Below are 16,144 nucleotides of genomic sequence, written 5' to 3'. Positions count from 1 at the left end.
TTACTAATTTTAATCAAATGAATCATGATTACTCCACATCAAAAGTCCAAGTTGGCTCCCCAATGGTGGAAACCACTATTCTTGTCTCCCAAAATGGAGCCCACTAGCCCACCCACAACAAAGCACAAGGTCACATCGTTATGGATAGGGCTTAAAGGAGTAGTTATGATCTATTTTGGTCCCACAAGTGTCTTTTTTGGTGGACCTAAATAGTGGTTTTAGTGAAAGTGGTAGTTCTTGTCAATTGCACCTAATAAGCACTTTCAAATTTGAGTCATCTTTTGGATCATTCAAGATTCATTTCTTTTCACCCAAGCAAAATAAATAAATAAATAAATAAAATAATAAAAATATACAAGAACAATATTTTTTAAATAAAAATATATTTTTACTATTTTCCCTCGTGTAAACTTACATTAAATTTCTTAGTCGCACAATTTTTCTTTTTTACTTTTCCTCCTTCATCGAGCATGTCTTCTCGTTGTCCTAGTCTGACCTTTAATCCTTCCTATGTCTCTTCCTCTCGAAATTATTTTTTTTCATATTAAAGTAAAAGTAATTTTAATTTTAAAATTTGGTAATTATTATAAATATTTAATAAAAATCTCTTTCAACCCATAAATTAATTTCTGAAATTAAAAAATTTAAATTAGAAGAGATGTTTTTTTTGAGAGAGAGCCCTTTCCTTTTTGCAGAGGCATTAGAGGGGAGAATGCTCCCATGAAATTGGTTTAAAAAATTATATCGCAATTTAACATGTTTTTCTTAATAAACATAAAATAACATTCCGATCCACTGGTCTTTTACAAAAAAAAATTATATTTTCGCATGTTCCAACACTTTAGCTATCCTTATATCCAACAATGAGCATCTGGTCATGGTCATCTGGTGTTCTCCTGCCCCACGGGAGTTCTCCTTTGGCGTCTCTGTAATTTCCGCGATGCTTTACATTTTATTTTTTTTAATTGGGGTGGAGAGATGCAGAGTGCAACAATGAATTCATTGTTGTTGGTTTCCATTTACATTTCATCCTCGCCTGGTTGACCATGACTTTTGACCCTCTAGAAGGCTTGAAACGGCTGCCTTTGCCTTAAATAGTCATTCAGACGTTGCAGTGATTCGTCCTTGTTCATCTCCTCAACCACTGCCTACTTGGCAGGCAGCGGCTCTCCTGCCTGTTCTAGGGTTTGCAAAGCCATCGAATCTGCAGCAATAAAGGGTCGTTTGCTGCTGAACGGGATATTGGGTGCTTTGTTTTTTCTTTCGGTCATGCTTTCAAGGATACTGTTTTGAGATTTGAAGTGGGTTTTTTTCTCTGAAACTCTTTTGTGAAGGGGAAGAGAGCAGTTTTTTTTTTTTTTTTTGGTTGTTTGGAGCCGTTGGGTGTGTCGGTTTGATTTCTTCGAAGGGAGGTTAGGGATTTCAAGGGAAAAATCGGGAGAGGATTGAAGGGTTGTGTTTTTGGTGAGTTAGAGTTTCTATCGGCAATTAGGTGTACCATTTTCCCCTGGATATGCCTCCTTTTGCTGAAGTTGGTGCTGTCACACAGGGCATTTCCAAGAAGAAATCCCAGACGAACGTCGTCTCTCTCAATGTTGGAGGCCTGATCTTTCAAACAAGCCCGCAAACCCTCAGCTTAGCTGGTCCGAGTTCTCTCCTTTCCTCGTTTTCGAACGTCTCTTCGGTCCTGTCTGATGACCATTTCATAGACAGGGACCCTGATCTCTTTGCCGTTCTTTTGTCCCTGCTTCGAACCGGGAATCTTCCATCCAAAGCCAAATCTTTTGATATACAAGACCTAATCTCTGAAGCTGATTTCTACGGTCTCCAATCTCATCTCGTTTCATCTTTATCAAACCCCTCTCAGTTCGATGCGTTCAGCCTCGAAAAATCTCTGATTTTGCCAACAAATGGCCGGGATTCGCCTTCTGCCATATCCTCCACGCCTTACGGGTCTATCCATGTTGCCCATGGTAGCAAAATTACTTCCTTCGATTGGTCGTTGCATAAGAAATCAACAGTTTTAACCCAGTTTTCTGCTGTGGACTCCCTTCTGTCCATTTCTCCTTCTATTGCTGCCGCCGGCGCCACAGACTTCTCTGGTCTCCAAATTCTGGACCTAGAAGAAGGGTGTGTAAGGGAAACCATATATTGGGAGAATGAAACCAAGTCCAGTTCAACAGTCCAAGCTATTGGTTCCTCACCCGAGTACCTATTCACCAGCTTTGAATCAGGTCGACGGAATTCGAATTCCATCATGGTTTATGATCTCTCTGGGAGCTTCCGACCCGTCATGGAGATTGCCCGGCAGGAAATTTATGGTGCAGAGATTGATTCCGCCCTCCCTGCCACAAAATTGGAGTGGATATCGAGTTATAATCTGCTCTTAGCATCTGGTACACACGGAGGACCATTTGGGTTGTTGGGCAACATCAAATTGTGGGACTTGAGGTCTTCCACTCCATCTTTTGAGTTGAAAGAAAAGGTAGACTGCTTCTCTGATGTTACTGTATCCAATAGCCTCTCTGCTATCTTTAAGGTTGGAGTGAACTCTGGAGAAGTTTTCATGGCTGATCTGAGGAAGCTCAGCCTAGATGATCCGTGGGTATGTCTCGGCGAAGGAAGGAGGGTCAATGCGAAGAAAGAGGGAGCTGGCTGCAAAATTCAAAGCCATGGGAATCAAATCTTTTGCAGCAAGGGTGGGGATGTTGAATTGTGGTCAGAAGTGTTGATGGGTTCTTCCAAAAGTAACGAAGATGGATTGAGAGACAGGGTATTCAGGAAGAATTCAATGGGTAGAGCAAAGGATATGGGTGGATGTAGGATTACAAACATGTGCTTTGGTGGGAACAAGATGTTCTTGACAAGGAAGGATCAACAATCTATTGAAGTGTGGCAGTGTCCTAGATTATGATGACTAAGATAATTTGTGTAAATTATTTCTTTCTTTGATTCTTTTTGTAAACGGGTCATTCTTGTAAATGGGTGCTTTCTGTTCATCCAAAAACTAGAAAAAAAACGACTCATGTAAGAAAACAAATTGATGTAATTCCTGTATCAGATACTCTAATCTTCTGTCTATGACTTTGCTATCAACTCATTTGTTATTCTCTTTTGAAATCTTTAGAACTCACCAGCACTAAATCAGTTTGGGCAAAATTGTTTGCACTTGGGAGAACAATTAAGAACCGCTTCAGATGAGCATGGAACATCCAATTTGTTGTTTCAGATAACAGTGAGAAAGCTTAGCTCTTACAAGAGGTTAACTTCATGTTAATTGTTGATCTCTTTTTACAGAGCTTATTATAGTATGAGTTGGACTGAATAGAAATTAAACAACTGAGATCTAGGAATATTTGTTTGATCTCAGAAGTAAAAGTTAACCCATTTGGACTGAATGAGGAATTCAGGGCTTCCTTCCTGATGGCTGATGCTTGGTCGGGCTTTTTCTGATCTTTGACAAGCTTGTTTCAGAATCTTTTGGTGAAGAAACGTACCAACTTAAATGAGTGATCGAGTAATGATCTCTGCACATGCTGTTTCTGGTACTCCTTGATATCCGCCGAAGGATCAACTGGCCAGGCGATTTCTCTCAGATGCCAATAAGGAACAAGCTGGCTTCTGGCAATTATCAATTCATATTCGTTGGAGGGAGCAGGTGGTGGACAACTTCATGGTTTCCAGAAAAAGAAAAAACCAAACAATTATTGACATGAATCGTGACCTGCAGCCACAAGATCTTTTTGTATTGTTTCTTTTTGGCATTCTCAACCTGAAGTTCTTAGGTCACATAAAATCTGGAAAATTGGCCACGGATATCAGAAGGTAAGAAATCTCTTGCAGTGACTGAGCTAAACAAAAACTAGTTCTTCCTTTACTGAATTTTAACAATGGAGTTAAATATGTTCTGGTTTTGCAGGTAGGGGAAGAAACCGTCCACTTAATTGCGTTTTATGATATTGCCATTTTCAGTAGATGAGAGTGTCCTACTTCTTGTTAAAAGAATAACCGCTCAATGCTTCTTCAATCAATGTTATGCGTTCAATCAATTTTTGTAAGTGGGCAAAAGGTATGAACAACCTAACTGGAATTGGTTTAAAGTCATCGTCTGAAACTGATATCTGGTTCTTGAGTTAATGGGCTTAGGAATCGTTTTTATGAGCTCGTGCTTTGTCTGTGCTCTTTCTACTCTCGTTGGAATCTTGGGTCGTCTGGTAGTTTCTGAAACTAAGAGAGATGGCGGTCGTGCACAGTTGCAGGCATATTTCCTTCCTGCAAGCTTCCCACAGAGGTTCATGATGGAAAAACACAGGCTCGACGTCTGGTTCTCACTGTAGCTTTTCCATAAAAATCATCACAATCTATGAAATCTGATTGCAAGTTTACAAAAAATTTCATGAATTTTAAAGTAAAGTAAAAATTAGCTTCTTCTCTTTCCCACCTCTTCCGTTCCTAATTTTTTCTCTCTCACGTCATGACTCTTGTCACCTCATCTCCTTCCTCTTGGGTTTTGGTAACTTCAATAACAGCTCTCATCTCTGTTCAGCTTTAAAAAGGTCAAATGAAAAAATAGTAGGAGAAAGAAATATGAGGAAAAGGAAAACATAAATTAATTTATAAAATATTTAAAAAATAAAATAACATTTTAATTAATAAGGTTATTTTTAATTTTAGTGTATAAAATTTTAATTTAAATATTAAATCTAAATTATAAATCTTAAGTAAAGAAATATATCTACCGTAGAGACTATTTATTTTTCTCATTATTAATTTCATATCAAATAAGTAATTTATTTTGAAAATAAATTTTATACAAATAAAATTGAACAAGTTTAAGTAAATAAAATGAATTATTCAATTTAATAATGTACACAATCTTATATGTTTGTGATATATTTTCTTAATTATATACATCGACTAATTGTTAAATGAATAACTTAATTTATTCTTCCTAGTTTTCTTATTATCCATCTAAGAGCAATTACTTTATATTAATTTATATTTTCTAATCATAATTCCCCTTTTTAATTTCATGTAAAAAATTAGATCCTAAAATTAAATTATGATTAAGCATTATATCAGTTATAAACATTATTAAAGTTAAATATTATAAATAATATAAAAGACAAATATCTAATAATATGAAATCTAAACATGAATTAGACACTGAAACTAAATTATGATTATGCATTTCATAAGTTAGTTAAGAATTATAAATAAATATAAACACATAAATCTCGAATTAATTATGTTCACTTCATAATTTCATTTTGGTAACTTTGCTAGTAATATTCTTGATATAAAATCAATGTGTATCTTAGTTATTAATTTAATTTATTATTTTTATTTTTAGTCAAATATAACAAATTAATTAATTTTATCAAACTGATTATTATGCAAATATAATTAATTTAATTTAATATTTAAAATATCTCATTAAATTTATTTACATTAATAGATTTTACTTTTTTAAACCAAGGAAATTTTGTTATAAATTTATTTTAAATTAACACTTTTTGTAGTGAATTTCTTAATTCATTGGTAAGAAGTACCTTTATCCCATCAATTTAAACATTTCCTAGAAAAAGTATTTTAGAATATTTTTTAATCGATTGATTTGTGGCACCGAATTTTTTATTCACTAGGGAAGGTATTATTTTTCCCAGTGAATTCAGAAATTTCTTGGGATAATTATTTCCACCACCGAATTATTTATTTACAAAAATCGATTTTCTTGTAGTGCTTGGTCCTATCCCATTCCCCATAAATACACGAGTTATATATTATGGAGTATTCATCTTTCGATATATAATTATTAAATAACATGCATTCAATATCATTAAATTTTTCCTTATATTTTTTTTTTTTTTTATCATGCATCACATAGTAGATATAAAAAGTGAAGAGAGTTTTAACTACACCGAGTCAATAAAAGGTGGTCATTGTTCAAACTCTTTTGAAAAGGGAAACTAAAGGCTTTAACCCCTTGTCTTCTACCTTCCTTGGCAAGTAAAGTTCTTCAATTTGAGGTTCTTCATAACTTTTGATCCCATCAATAGCATTATCAAAGTGGTACAATAAAACATCTAAGTGTCCAAAAGCTTCATGATAAAATTGATGAATGTTTTTCTTATCATTTATTTTTCCACTAGTGGTGAGTGTATCAACATTACGTTTTAAGTACGATATATACTCTGATTCGTCTTGAAATTAAGGCGTAAAATTACGTTACCCGTTTAAACTTAATCACCTATAAGGGTTTTTTTTCTTATGTTTTTTAAGATAGAGATAATTCATAACGTAAAATTACGTTACCTCATTTTAGACTTAAAATAGTGTAATAATTTTGATTCTTTTCAATGAGATTTTCCTTAAGATAAAATAATTTTAATAAGTCAAGTTAGAGAGTATTTGTGCCTATTGAGCTAAGAGTTATTTTTATACTTCAAAAAAAATTTCCAATTTGAAAATTTCAATGTTCTTGATTAACTTCACAAAATCTTTTAAGGTATAAAATGCAAGAAAAAAAATCATGAGTCATTGCTATTGGTTGTTAACCAATGAAGATATAATACTTTTAGACCCAAAATCCTCCTTCTCATGTTTTTTCCTTAAATATATCTCATAGAAGATCATAAACACTCTCCATGTTTTTATTTAGATAGAGGTCACAATGGCAAAACCACTATAAATTTCTTTTAAGTGTTTGTATTTTATAGGTTTAATTGTTCGATAGGAAACTCATTTTCCTATTTTCATTTACATTTTGTATGACAAGCAAACTTACAGTAAAAAAAAAATTATCCACTAAAACTTACTTAAACACCTAAAAATTTGGTTTTTCATCTATTATAATCAACTCATTTAAGAAGTTATAAAAAGGTAGGCAACAATTATTTAAACCACTTTCAAAAAGAAAAAGATAGACTTGAGATAGTCTTTAACCACTTCATCCTTTATTTCTTGCCAAACAAGTAAGTTTGTTCGACCAAGTTACAAATCTAGGGTTTGTTGTTCCAAACAAAGTACCGGGTTGTACTTTTATTGATTAAATAAGATAGAATATGAATAAGACTTATTCACGTGCAAAATATTAGTTCTATTCACCTTTAATTAGGGTTGTCGAGTCTCATCTCAGTTTGAGATAGATTTTTGTATAACATATCAATTTCAATATGAGATGGAATGTTTATTCATGTGGATTGCACACAAATAAAGGAAGTTAGTTTACAATCCCATGTTAAGCCAAATCTCAAGAAACTTTGTAGTTCTACCCTCTTCTTTGATACAAGAATTATTAGAAATTTTTTATCAACTAAAACTAACTTAAACACCTAAAAATTTGATCAACTAATTTTTTTATTTTTTAGTTTTACATGTTTTCTATGGATACACAGGCACAAGTGCACCATAATGCTTTCATCTACTATAATCCATTCATTTAAGAATTTATAAAAAGCTAGGCGACAATATTTAAACCACTTTTAAAAAGAAAAAGATAGACCAGAGATGGTCTTTAACCACTTGGTCCTTTATTTCTTGCCAAACAAGTAAGTTTGTTCGACCAAAGTTGGGGTTTGTTGTTCCAAACAAAGTACCAGGTTGTACTGTTACCGATTAAATAAGATAGAACATGAATAAGACTTATTCATGTGCAAAATATTGGTTCTACTCACCTTTAATTAGGGGTTTTGAGTTTCATCTCAATCTTAGATAAATGTTTGTATAACATATCAATTTCAATATGAGGTAGAATGTTTATTCATGTTGATTTCTCACAAATAAAGGAAGTTAGTTTACAATCCCATGCTAAGACAAATCTCAAGAAAGTTTATAGTTCTACCCTCTACTTTGATTTAAGAATTATTAGAAATTTTTTATCCAATAAAACTGACTTAAACACCTAAAAATTTGATCAATTTTTTTTTTTTTTTTTTACATTTTTCTAGGGATTCATAGTGGCACAAGTGCACCCTACTATAATGCTTTCATCTATTATAATCTACTCATTTAAGAAGTTATAAACATCTAGGCAACAATTATTTAAACCACTTTCAAAAAGAAAAAGATAGACTGGAGATAGTCTTTAACGACTTCATCCTTTATTTCTTGCCAAACAAGTAAGTTTGTTCGACCAAGTTACAAAGCTAGGATTTGTTGTCCCAAACAAACTACCAGATCGTACTTTTATCGATTAAATAAGATAGAATATGAATAAGACTTATTCACGTGCAAAATATTAGTTCTATTCACCTTTAATTAGGGTTGTCGAGTCTCATCTCAGTCTAAGATAGATTTTTGTATAACATATCAATTTCAATATAAGATGGAATGTTTATTCATGTGGATTGCACATAAATAAAGGAAGTTAGTTTACAATCCCATGTTAAGCCAAATCTCAAGAAACTTTATAGTTCTACCCGCTATGTTTATACAAGAATTATTAGAATTTTTTTATCCACTAAAACTAACTTAAACACCTAAAAATTTGATCAACTAATTTTTTTATTTTTTATTTTTACATGTTTTCTATGGATGCACAGTGGCACAAGTGCACCCTACTATAATGCTTTCATCTGTTATAATCCATTCATTTAAGAATTTATAAAAAGCTAGGCGACAATATTTAAACCACTTTTAAAAAGAAAAAGATAGACCGGAGATAGTCTTTAACTACTTCGTCCTTTATTTCTTGCCAAACAAGTAAGTTTGTTCGACCAAAGTTGGGGTTTGTTGTTCCAAACAAAGTACCAGGTTGTACTTTTACCGATTAAATAAGATAGAACATGAATAAGACTTATTCACGTGCAAAATATTGGTTCTACTCACTTTTAATTAGGGGTTTTGAGTCTCATCTCAATCTTAGATAAGTGTTTGTATAACATATCAATTTCAATATGAGGTGGAATGTTTGTTCATGTTGATTTCTCACAAATAAAGGAAGTTAGTTTACAATCCCATGCTAAGACAAATCTCAAGAAACTTTATAGTTCTACCCTCTGCTTTGATTCAAGAATTATTAGAAATTTTTTATCCAATAAAACTGACTTAAACACCTAAAAATTTGATCAACTTTTTTTTTTTTTTTTCATTTTTCTAGGGATTCATAGTGGCACAAGTGCACCCTACTATAATGCTTTCATCTATTATAATCTACTCATTTAAGAAGTTATCAAAAAGCTAGGCAATAATTATTTAAACCACTTTCAAAAAGAAAAAGAGAGACCAGAGATAGTCTTTAACCACTTCATCCTTTCTTTCTTGCCAAACAAGTAAGTTTGTTCTACAAGTTAAGAAGCTGGGATTTGCTATTCCAAACAAAGTATCAAGTTGTACTCTTATCGATTCAATAAGATAGAATATGAATAAGACTTATTCACGTGCAAAATAATAGTTTTACTCACCTGTATAAGAGGGAACAATTGAAAACCATTTCAAAACATAAAGAAATCTACCTCTCTCTCTCTCTCACTTTCCTGGAAATTTCTGAAACGGCAAAGGGCCAAAGCCATGTCTATTGGGGATCCTTGCTCAGAAATTTTCATCTTTCTTGCTGTTCGACGTACCTTCAGGCCAATCAAGAAAAAAGGTAGAAGATGCATAGACTTGGGTAGACCCCTTTTGAGGAACCAGATAAGACGATTCACACCGAGAGTTTCTGAGACCCTAATTCCTCCTTTCGTAGGTACATTTATACGTGAAACAAGAGAAGAAAGAAACGCCTGCGAGCAATGCGACGATGACTCTGAGTTTGGTGCTCCCCCTGGTGCTTTCCTTCTCGCTCAGTCTCGTCTTTGTTGCTTCCAGGGAGCTGCATCTGCTTGATATGAAGAGGAAGCCGTCCAACCCATGTTCTTCGACAGCCATCTTTGAACTCCACGGAAATGTGTACCCAGAAGGGTATGTTTACTTCTATTTCTCGAACCAGAATTTCAGTTGATTTCTGTTGCAATTCAAGCTCGGGTTCTTTCTTAATTTCTTCTGCAATTCAACCTATGTAATGGAGTCGATCTACGGAATGCAGATTTTACTATGTTACAGTTGAAATCGGCAATCCCCCGAAACCTTACTTCCTCGACATTGACAGTGGCAGTGATCTCACCTGGCTCCAATGCGATGCACCCTGCGTCAGCTGCTCCCCGGTCTCTTGATCTTCTTCTTCTTCTTCTTCTCCTTCTTCTTCTTTCTCTTTCTCCTCGACTCATCGTTCTAATATTTTCCACAGAACCTTCCCCATCCCCTCTACAAACCCAAGAAGCAGAACATCGTGAAGAGGGACGACGCAGACTGTCTGAACCTGCAATTCCCCCGCCGTTACAGACGCAAAAACCCAGAAGACCAGTGCGATTACCACATTGTCTACGCAGACGGGGACTCCTCCCTGGGGGTCCTTGTCCATGACTCTTTCTCTCTCTTTCTCTCCAACGGAAGCAAACTCCGACCTGATCTTGCAATCGGGTAAACAAAAGCGCTGCTTTCATTAATCGAATCGTGAATTAAACAATTACTAAATCATCTGTTCCTTGGTCCTCTCCATTTCTGTCTGCAGGTGCGGATACGACCAAAGAGGAGATTTTCTTAGTACGCTACCGAAGGGAGACGGAGTTCTCGGTATGGGTGGCGGCAAAATCAGCATTCCCTCGCAGCTCCGTAATCTGAGATTAACTACCAACCTCATAGGCCACTGCTTTGGCGGAAACGGTGGAGGATACATCTTCTTCGGAGATGAAATAATTCCCGGAGGAGTCACCTGGGCGCCATTAACACAAGCTCTTCCCTTGTAAGCGCTCTTCAGTATCTTTGAAACTAACACGACAGACCTATCTTTCTAAGTAACTGGGTTTCTCACTACTCTTTCCGTTAGCGGCAGCTACTCCCCGGGACCTGCAAATCTCACCGCCGGAAAGTCATCACCGACGGTGGACGGGCTAACCGTGGTTTTTGACAGCGGAAGCACCTACACTTACTTCAGTGGGAGAGCTTACGAGGCAGTTCTAGCAAGTGTGAGTGAATCGGATTAATGTTGAAAGTTTTCGCAGACATCTCTCACATGGCTGATCAGAACTGTGTTTTTTATCTGATTGTTTCAGGTGGAAATCGATATAACCGGAAAATTTACGCTATCCGAAGACGATGACACGCTTCCACTGTGTATGAAGGGCTCCAGACCGTTCAAAAACGTTGCTGAAGTCGAGAATTACTTCAGCTCCTTTGAGCTGAGTTTTGGGAAGGAGACGCAGCTGACAATACCCCCTGAAGGTTATCTTATCATCTCGGTATGAACAAATTTTAGGTTAACTCTCTACATAATCTTAAAATATCAAATAGACACTAAGATCCTTCCTAGTTCCCTGTTTTCTATTAATATTGATCTTTTGAGATGTCTGGTTCAAAAAAAAAAAAAAAAAAGACTAGAACTAGTAGATGACATATAAGTTTCTATGCTTCATGATGCATATGTTATATATAGAAACTTGAATATAACCGAGCGAAAAATCGCTATATAGGTGATAGTATTTGCCATGAATGAGACCACACGAGTCTTTTTCGGTCTTTTTTGTGACTTACACTCATAGGATACACATCATGTACAAAGAATGTGAGGATATCATACTATTTCATTTGGGACACATTTGCAAGTGATTGTATCATTCATTCATGCAAGAGTTTTTTTTTTTTTTAACATTTTTATGTCACAATATAGGAAATTAATGGAATCTAATAACAAGAGTTTGTGATTATTTGACTGATATTACATGGGTATTTAATTATTAATATGAAACCTAGATGTATGGGGTATTTATGTCATATTTTAATGATTTTTAGCTAAACAAGTATATTCTAATTCATGTGATTTGTTTATTAGTCACAAGGCAACGTGTGCTTGGGAGTCCTCAATGGCACTGAATTTGGGCTAACTGATCACAACATTTTTGGAGGTAAAACCTTCCCATTTTGTAATATCTATAGTTATTTTGATATGACACTCAAATAACAAATCTTACTTGTTCAGATGTATCGATGCAAAATCTGATGGTGATTTATGACAATGAAAAGCAGCGAATTGGATGGATTCCTTCAGAGTGTAACAAGATTTCAAGTCTACCATGCTCGTCTTTAGAAGTTGAGCATCTTACTTAATTAAGTCATTAATATGATCATCCTTTGAAGTTAAAACGAGGTCAATCTTCTAATGTAGTATGAAAGGGTAGATAATTGTCTGCATTAATTTCATAATATTTTGATGTTTTGAAAGCTAGATCATTTATATATGCATTATGTCCTTGTTATCAATCCCTTTGTGCTAAATGTTTGAGAGAAAATAGACTAGCATATTGACAATAGTTCAAATTTAAAGGGCAATATAGAGGGATCAACTTGGGAAATACCACATTTATAAAACTCAGCCTAATCATTGGTTAAATGCAGGTCAACTAAGTTCAATCACTGATCAAATACAATGATATCATATTACAATACTCGATAGTTATTTTTAAAAAATAATTTTTTAAAAGAAAGAAAACTAAAAACCCAACCATAGAATTATAAAAAAAAAAAGGTCAAATAAGATACTCGTCAAAACTCCCCCATAAGCTAGAGCATCGATGTCATGAGTGCCTAGAACAAATCAATTTAAAGTGGCTCCGGCCCAAAGCTTTAGTGAAGATATCTGCCAACTGATTCTGGGACTTAACATATGGAATAGATATCTCCTTACCTACAACCTTTTCTTTCACTTTGTAACAAACAAGCAACGGCCCACTTGGCCATACCAATTAAAAGCTCTGCAAGGATTTGAAAGTGTTTTTTGTTGTTTTCTGGTCTAGAGTTCTAACGAGTTTTGTAAACTTTCTATCTTTCAATCTAGTCACTAGTTGTTTTGGCAGAGTTTGATCCTCAACTAGAAATCTTCCAATAAATGTCCTCTTCCAAAAACTCCCATTTCCTGGAGTACTATCGGCCTCTATTTATAGGCAAGGGGTGGATGGTTTAGCCATCCTTGGTTTCCTCATCACTACTTTAGTCTAACTGTATGGGAGTGTACCAAGTGACATTTTCTCTTGTTTTGATGTTCATTGAAGAAATGGAAATAGAAAAAGGAGAAACGTCATCACATGCACTATTGGAGGTTATAAATTGTTGAAAAATATCATAACCTAAGTGGGTAAGAGGGAGAGGAAGAAAGAAGACGACGAAGAGGGGGACAAAGAGGGGAGCCTGATAAAAGTTTCTCTCTTCTTTATCTCTCTTTTATTTTTTCCTTGAATCCCTTGATTTTGGAAAGAAAATCCCACAACTAGGAGAGAAATGAGCTTTCTCTCCATTTTTTCTTTCTTAGAATTTTATCCTTCCAAACAATGGAAAATCCCTTTCTCCCCTTCTTTCTTTTCTCTCCCATTGATCCTATCTATCTTTGTTAATAGGAAAAGAAAACATGAAGTTCTTAAGATTACAAAGATTACAGTTAGCTTTGGATTAAATGCAACAAACTTAGATTGAGTAAATGGTTAGGAGTCCTCGTAGCAAAGCCAAAAAAAATTAGAAAGGGGGTAGACTACTCAAGGAAGGGATTACATAAATAAGAATTTTCATATATATTCTCCCATTTATATTAGGGCGATCGAGTGAAGTAAGCAATATACATCTAAGCACTAAAAGTACATTATATTATAACCATAAATAGCTTGTCTTTTTTCTCAACTACCACACTCTTGTGCATACCCCTTGATTAGTGTGAGAGCAAATTGAAATTTGATGGTTGTTTTAGTCTTGCATGGTATTTTGTAGGTTCAATGGGTACCCAGACTCCATTTCCAATGAACTTTAGTCTAGCATTATGGTTTGCACATCTACTATGATTTTCTACCCTTTTTATGGTTGAGGGTGACTCAAAATCAATTATGATAGTGAATGCATCAATATGGTGAAGCTTCCTTAGAGGCACTAGAATTTTTTTATTTTTTATTTTAGATTTGTGACTTATTTAGTTTTAGATCATGGGTCGAGTTTCCTCCATTGAGAGATGACAATCATATATAGATAGATATATTTGTTCCATATACATTGAGGACTAAATCCCATTTAACACTCTAAAGTGATTGTAGGACTAGCCATTGCAGCCATAATAAATATATTTGTTTATTAGTGTTCCAAATTCCAATTACTCCCAACCCTTATTTAACCTGTTATTGTTAGGACCCATTTGAAAAACTTGTTGATGCCTCATCAAAGCCTTGCATGAGGAAGACATAAGCCATGAATATTGACTTGAAAGCCAAAGGAAAAAGTGATGTTGCATTAGATACATTATTCTAAAATGTGGTGTTCTTGATAAAATGGTTCAAAAATGTTGGAGAACTGAAGCTCCAAAAAGACACGATCAATGATGTACTTTTGTAATTTAATTGGATTAAGATTCTATCAACAATAGAAAGCAAATTAACAAAGAACATTGGCAAACATATTTGTTTTTATGTTTAAAATTTTAGTTTGTGACTTCAAATAACATTATGTATGGAATACACCTCCTAACTTTGTATCTTTCCTCTTCATCTATGACAAAATCTTTCCTACTTTTGTCTATATGTTGTTAGGAGCCCTCCATTAGAAGCAAGGTTTAGTCGATCCTAGCTACATTACATCGTAACAACATACATCAGGGTATAACCTATGTACACAATATCTAAATCGTAGCTTCATCATCGATGTATAATATAACGGTAAATTAGTTGATTGTATCTTTAAATTCTATGATTACATCTATAATTTTTGGTTTCTAGTTATCCCCTTCCATGATATGGTAGTTGAAAGTTCATTTTTCAAGTTATTGTAATATTATATCATGAAGTACTTGAGTTTTATGGATGTCCTTACTCATGTTGTTTCTACTATAAAATATATTAAAAAATAATTTATATGTGTAAATTATCCGGTGTTGAATGACATACTTTCTAATGACAGCTAATACTAGTTAATTAATTGGTAATTAATACATTTACTATTTGAATAATTACTAATCAAGTAAGCAATGATTTATGCTAATTAACCGGCCAATTGACCTATTTAATGTAAAAAATAATCAATTATTTAACAGAACAAGTAGTAGTTACTAAATTATATAATTAATTAATTTTATTAATATGATTAATGGAGTCAGTGTAGACAACTAGAATAACATACTATTTGACTGCGACTAATACTAGTTAAATAATTGATAATTAATACATTTATTGGTTGAATAATTATTGATTAATTAAAATAATAATAAATTACAGGATGATTTATGCTTATTAGCCGATCAATTGACCTATTTAATGAAATGACTAATCAATATTTTAATTGAACATGAGTAATTACTTAATTATCTAATTACTTAGTAACATTAATTATATTTTTCCTTTTTGTTTCAAATTTTTATATTTTAATAATTAATTGTTTTATTTTCCTTTGTTTTTCTTATTTCCTTAGCAAAGAGGGAGGAGATTGGTTGTCTCCTCCCACTCTCTTTTATGAACATATAAATAATTAGATTATATTTATACAGTCGAATTTTTTATAATTATTCTGACTTTAGTCCCACATTGCTAGGGTTGTTCCTTCCTCCCACGATAACTTAGTTCTTAAGCCCTCCCGACCACCACTCGAGTGGTTTGCATCACTCCTATGTTCACCAGAATAATCTCATCATGAATCATATGACAGGTAACTTTCTCCTTAGCCCACCGATGCTCAGTTGTCAAATTTGAACTCCTTGGGAAGTTTTAATGGATTCAGGTGTTATTCAGGTGAAGAAGAGAGGTTGTGACCCCCCTCATTATTGGTGTCATCAATGGAGGAGTCCCAACCTTGTCATTGTTGATGGCAAAGAAGGTAGAGGCTCCACCCCTAGAGAATTCCTCTGTATTGACGAAAGACATGGTTGATCAGGTTTTTCAATTAGTTTACCAGCTGAATTTTAACTTACTTTTGGGTCTCATAATGTGTTAACCAAAAACGAGGACCAAGTCCAATTGATCAATTTAGGCTCGACCGACCAATCTGGTCTGGGTTTAATAGCATCATAAAGGATCTTATGAGGCACTGTATTCCACTTAGAATGTGTCGTCACCTAAGAAATAATCAAGAAAAATTCATTTTCATTACC

The 16,144-nt window shown here is 34.1% G+C and overlaps 2 protein-coding genes across 3 annotated transcripts; both read left to right on the top strand.

Moving 5' to 3' along the window:
- The first annotated feature begins 1,118 nt into the window (after positions 1 to 1,118).
- On the top strand, positions 1,119 to 3,062 carry LOC137944280 (BTB/POZ domain-containing protein At5g41330-like). Its single transcript, XM_068789917.1, has one exon. The coding sequence runs from the start codon at positions 1,514 to 1,516 to the stop codon at positions 2,912 to 2,914; it is 1,401 nt and encodes a 466-aa protein (XP_068646018.1). The 5' UTR covers positions 1,119 to 1,513; the 3' UTR covers positions 2,915 to 3,062.
- Positions 3,063 to 9,617: 6,555 nt separating this feature from the next.
- Positions 9,618 to 12,353, top strand: LOC137944553 (aspartic proteinase Asp1-like). 2 transcript variants are annotated; one of them, XM_068790236.1, is made up of 8 exons: positions 9,618 to 9,900; positions 10,025 to 10,142; positions 10,226 to 10,458; positions 10,550 to 10,780; positions 10,871 to 11,003; positions 11,091 to 11,276; positions 11,867 to 11,939; positions 12,014 to 12,353. In XM_068790236.1, exons 1-8 carry the CDS (start codon positions 9,740 to 9,742, stop codon positions 12,139 to 12,141), a joined length of 1,263 nt encoding a protein of 420 aa, XP_068646337.1. In that variant the 5' UTR covers positions 9,618 to 9,739; the 3' UTR covers positions 12,142 to 12,353. The 2 variants fall into 2 exon arrangements, with proteins under 2 accessions (XP_068646337.1, XP_068646336.1); XM_068790235.1 differs by having other exon boundaries at positions 9,619 to 9,900; positions 10,865 to 11,003.
- The last annotated feature ends 3,791 nt before the right edge of the window (positions 12,354 to 16,144 follow it).

The sequence above is a fragment of the Aristolochia californica genome, unplaced genomic scaffold (genome assembly GCF_029961685.1).
Source record: "Aristolochia californica isolate CCGP_79_NKW_82.1479 unplaced genomic scaffold, dmAriCali1.0.hap1 SCAF_11, whole genome shotgun sequence".
NCBI classification, from domain to species: domain Eukaryota; kingdom Viridiplantae; phylum Streptophyta; class Magnoliopsida; order Piperales; family Aristolochiaceae; genus Aristolochia; species Aristolochia californica.
Note: the sequence above shows the minus strand (reverse complement) of the source record. Positions and strands in the feature narration are given on the sequence as shown.

Excerpts from the sequence above, each read along its gene's own strand:
- LOC137944280 (XM_068789917.1), top strand. The coding sequence starts at position 1,514 with ATGCCTCCTTTTGCTGAAGTTGGTGCTGTCACACAGGGCATTTCCAAG.
- LOC137944553 (XM_068790235.1), top strand. The coding sequence starts at position 9,740 with ATGACTCTGAGTTTGGTGCTCCCCCTGGTGCTTTCCTTCTCGCTCAGT. Across the intron at positions 9,901-10,024 it reads GGAAATGTGTACCCAGAAGG|ATTTTACTATGTTACAGTTG; the intron begins GTATGTTTACTT and ends TACGGAATGCAG. Across the intron at positions 10,143-10,225 it reads CCTGCGTCAGCTGCTCCCCG|AACCTTCCCCATCCCCTCTA; the intron begins GTCTCTTGATCT and ends TATTTTCCACAG.